The 3,790-nt window shown below is 40.9% G+C and overlaps 1 protein-coding gene across 1 annotated transcript; it reads right to left on the reverse strand.

The window, feature by feature from the left end:
- Positions 1-2,999: 2,999 nt before the first annotated feature.
- Positions 3,000-3,790, reverse strand: LOC130823181 (uncharacterized). Its single transcript, XM_057687816.1, has 2 exons — positions 3,609-3,790; positions 3,000-3,561 (listed from the first exon to the last, which is right to left on the reverse strand). The coding sequence occupies exons 1-2, from the start codon at positions 3,788-3,790 to the stop codon at positions 3,000-3,002; spliced, it is 744 nt and encodes a 247-aa protein (XP_057543799.1).

The following is a 3,790-nucleotide window of genomic DNA, read 5'->3' on the forward strand; positions in this document are numbered from 1 at the left end:
TCATATTCGTAGGAACATTGAGTACCGAACTGAGACTTCAAATCAAACCGTGCTCACCTTGAAGTGTAAGAGAGGGTGTGGTTATAGGCTTAGGGCTAGGAAGAGCTCCTATTCACCATCATGGGAGATTGTTACGTATAAAGGGAAGCATGGGGGTTGCGTATTAAGTACTGAAAATGTGTCAGCTGGGCACATTCATTTGACATCTTCCATGATTAACAATCTTATTAGAAATTGTGTTGCTCAAGACCCATCAATTAAGGTCTCTGTTGTGCGTCAAATGGTGAAAGACCAATTTGGTATCGCACCTCCCTGAAGGTGCTGATGACGCCACCATTGTCTTATATCTGATTGGTGCTGTCTTGTTTCCAACAAGACTGGCAACCGGGTACAACTATTGTACTTGACGTTGCTTTATGCGCCATGGGAGGTCATCTCCGGGTACAGCTGAGGTTCGGCAGCCCTAGTGTATCTGTACAGGAGACTATGTGAAGCTTCACAGAAGAACATGAAGGAGATCGCTGGGCCCTTGATTATTCTGCAGGTAATACTAACTTTACATGTTACCATTTTGTTTCTTTTATTAAATGTTTTTGTGTTTCTATTACTTACTTATAATTGTAATTCATAGCTTTAGGCGTGGGAGCATGTTCTCATTGGTCAATCGATGAAGTGTGTGGGACGTGGTGCATTTGCGCCACCAATTCTTCGACCCCCACATGTGTCGTATGGATCGCGGTGGTCCTTTGAAAGACGAACAAGGACCCACACAAGATCGGGTGTGGGGTTCTACCGCGATCAACTCGATCCTACTACGAGCTGACCAGGTAACAACTTCACTACAACTTGTTTTGTAACTATCACATTGCGTAATTTATTAATCGAATTTTCACGTTTAGTTTCGATGGGACCCTTACCCCGCTGAGGCATACGCTGCATTGCCTCAGCACTCAGGCATGTTGTCAGGGGCATGGAGAGCATCTGTACCTCTGATCTGCTTCGACATAGTCAAAGTGCATCTCCCTGAGCGCATACTGCGCCAATTTGGGACGGTACAGGGCATCCCACCGTCATGTGACACAGAGGCGGAGCTCCATCACTCTCTCAAGGGTCGGGATCCCAAGAACTGGCTCGAGATCAACCGGCGCCATGTAATTCGTTGGGAGCACATGCTAGAGCTGCTGGCCCAAGGTGCGCTGATCGAGGCGGTAGGCGCACCTACTTCGACGGATTACATGTCGTGGTTCATCTCTATCACTCGTTGATGGATGACACCACGAGGTATCATGGCGGCAGCCCAGTACGCTCCCGCAGCACCGGTGATGACACACTTTGTAAGTATTCTTTAACATTGATTATTTTCCATAGAACTTACACGTTATACATTTCATTAATACTTAAGTCTTACTGCAGGCACAAGGCATTGCATTAGTCATCAACTCCTTCCAAGAGGAACCCGTACGAGAGATTGCCCAAGGCATACTCCTAGAGACGCAGTTTCAACACTTTATTTCGAAAGTGACTGCGCCCAACACCACTATGTACGAGTACGGGTCATCTCCTCATCATGCCGACGTTCGTCTTGAGGAAGTCGACTTAACGCGCCCGGACTACGGTGCCGGGTCCTCACAGGGTGCCACATCATCACAGTATCAATCACCTCTCCTACCCGAGCGTCATGCGACGGCCTCTTACTATCGTAGGAGGCGTCGTAAACCGTCACAGTTAGACAGGGTACAGGAGGAGGATTAGCATTAGAATACTTTTTGTATATATTGAACATTTGTACATACTCAATATTTGTAACATTTGGTCTTTTGTGTATAAATTGTAACATATATGTAGATGTATATATTTTTATCGTATTATCACACGTTTATTATGAATGAAATGATGTTAAGTACTCAGACTTTTCGACGATGAATCATTGCGCCAAGAATGCAGTATGAATTTAATCAAAAACAAACAAACAATCATATTCAAATAGGGAAAATGCTATTGAAAATTCAACACAATTTCATTCATGTTCAACGAATACATATTAAATTACATAGTTCACTCGTTAAGTTAAACTGCCGTCGCTAACGAAGATGGCTTCTTCAACTTTCTCATAATCCTTTCAGTTTATTCTTTCCTATGTGCCATATCATCTATTTGTCTCTTTAGATTAAATACCTCATCTTTAAGCTCTTGTTTTTCCTTTTCACGCCGTATTATTAAGTCTCTCTGCCATTTGGTACCCTCCGGAGCAATCCATCTAAAGTATGTGCATCCTAATCCTTCAACCAAGTAGAAAGGGCAAGCAACAAAATCACGCCCTGGATCGAAGTTGCTCCAATCTGTATTAATCTCAACTTCATAACCATAATCACAAAGCTCTTCAACACAATGCTCCTTTGACATCTACGGAAGACATATAATATAGTAACGTAAGTGAACTTTCAAAAATAATATTAACATTTATAAATTGAGAGTAAAACTAACATAATACCTTATGTTACCTTTAAAAATTGATTCAATAGAACAAGAATGATGTAGATTGGATATAATGAAATAGGGAATGATGGAGTTATTTATAGAACATCATTACAACGACTATTTTCAAGTTCGTAACGGCTATTTTTCTAATTAACAACGGCTAGTTTAATTCATACAAAAAAAAATTAAAAAGGCATAAGTCGCTGTTACTAACAGCGACTTAAGGAGTTACTAACAGCGACTTAAGGAGTCAACTCCTTAAGTCGCTGTTAGTAACAGCGACTTATGCCTTTTATTTTTTACTTTTTTTTTTGGTCTTTCGCTGTTAGTAACAGCGATTTAGTCCGAGGCTAGGTTTGGATGTACGGACGCTTATTTTGGGAATTAAGTTTTCACGAAGCTTATTTTTGGAATTAAGTTGTTAAATGATCTTATTTTTTTCAAATTTTCTAGTTCCAAGAGGGATAATGATTTGCGCCAAGAGTTGTTGCATGCCAACTATTTCTTGAAGCTGGGTGGTACTATGGGCTTCGGTGTCGTGGGCTTGTATACCCACTTTGATGAGATGGGCTGTGGTGGTAGCAGCAGCTATTTCGGCCACCACGGCGGTGGTTGCGGTCGAAACCACGGGGATTAGAGGGACCATGAGAATCATAATTTTTAGAATTTTCCAAAGGTGATGGTTTAGGAGTAACCACAAGAGCCGAGTCATGAGAAGATGAAACTTCTTTATTGTTCGAGTGCTCTTCTAATTCTAACATGGAGCGAAGAGTATCAAAAGAGGGAACCGGAGACGTATGTTGAACCAAAGAGCGAAAAGTACGATAATCGAAATATAAGCAATGAAGAACTGGAAGAGCCAAACGATTATCAGAGATGCTTGTGCCAAGGTTATTAAGGGTGAGAGCAAGATTTTGTGGTTCATTACAATAAGACTTGAAATTAGAAAGAGAGATTTCATTAAATTGAGATTCAAGATGAAGTATATGAGATGTCTTATTATTTTGAAAATTATTCTCAACACGATTCCAAGCATCAAGAGCACAATCATCGGAAGGAACAATGGATGGGAGAAGAGCCAGACTAATATTACCATAAATCCAAGTACGAACAATGCATAAAGATGTTGCCAATCGGAATCTTTTATAATCGATGTTTTAGAGAAGTCGTCGGGAACAATATGAGCATCCACAAGATATGCCCGACAATGAAGTTTAAAGAGAGTGACCCAAGTATTAAAATTGGTACCATCTTCATCAAGTTCAATAGGTACACATGTTTTGATGTTAGTAACCAAAGTAGCGGGAAGCAT

This window comes from Amaranthus tricolor, chromosome 9 (assembly GCF_026212465.1).
Source record: "Amaranthus tricolor cultivar Red isolate AtriRed21 chromosome 9, ASM2621246v1, whole genome shotgun sequence".
Classification (NCBI taxonomy): domain Eukaryota; kingdom Viridiplantae; phylum Streptophyta; class Magnoliopsida; order Caryophyllales; family Amaranthaceae; genus Amaranthus; species Amaranthus tricolor.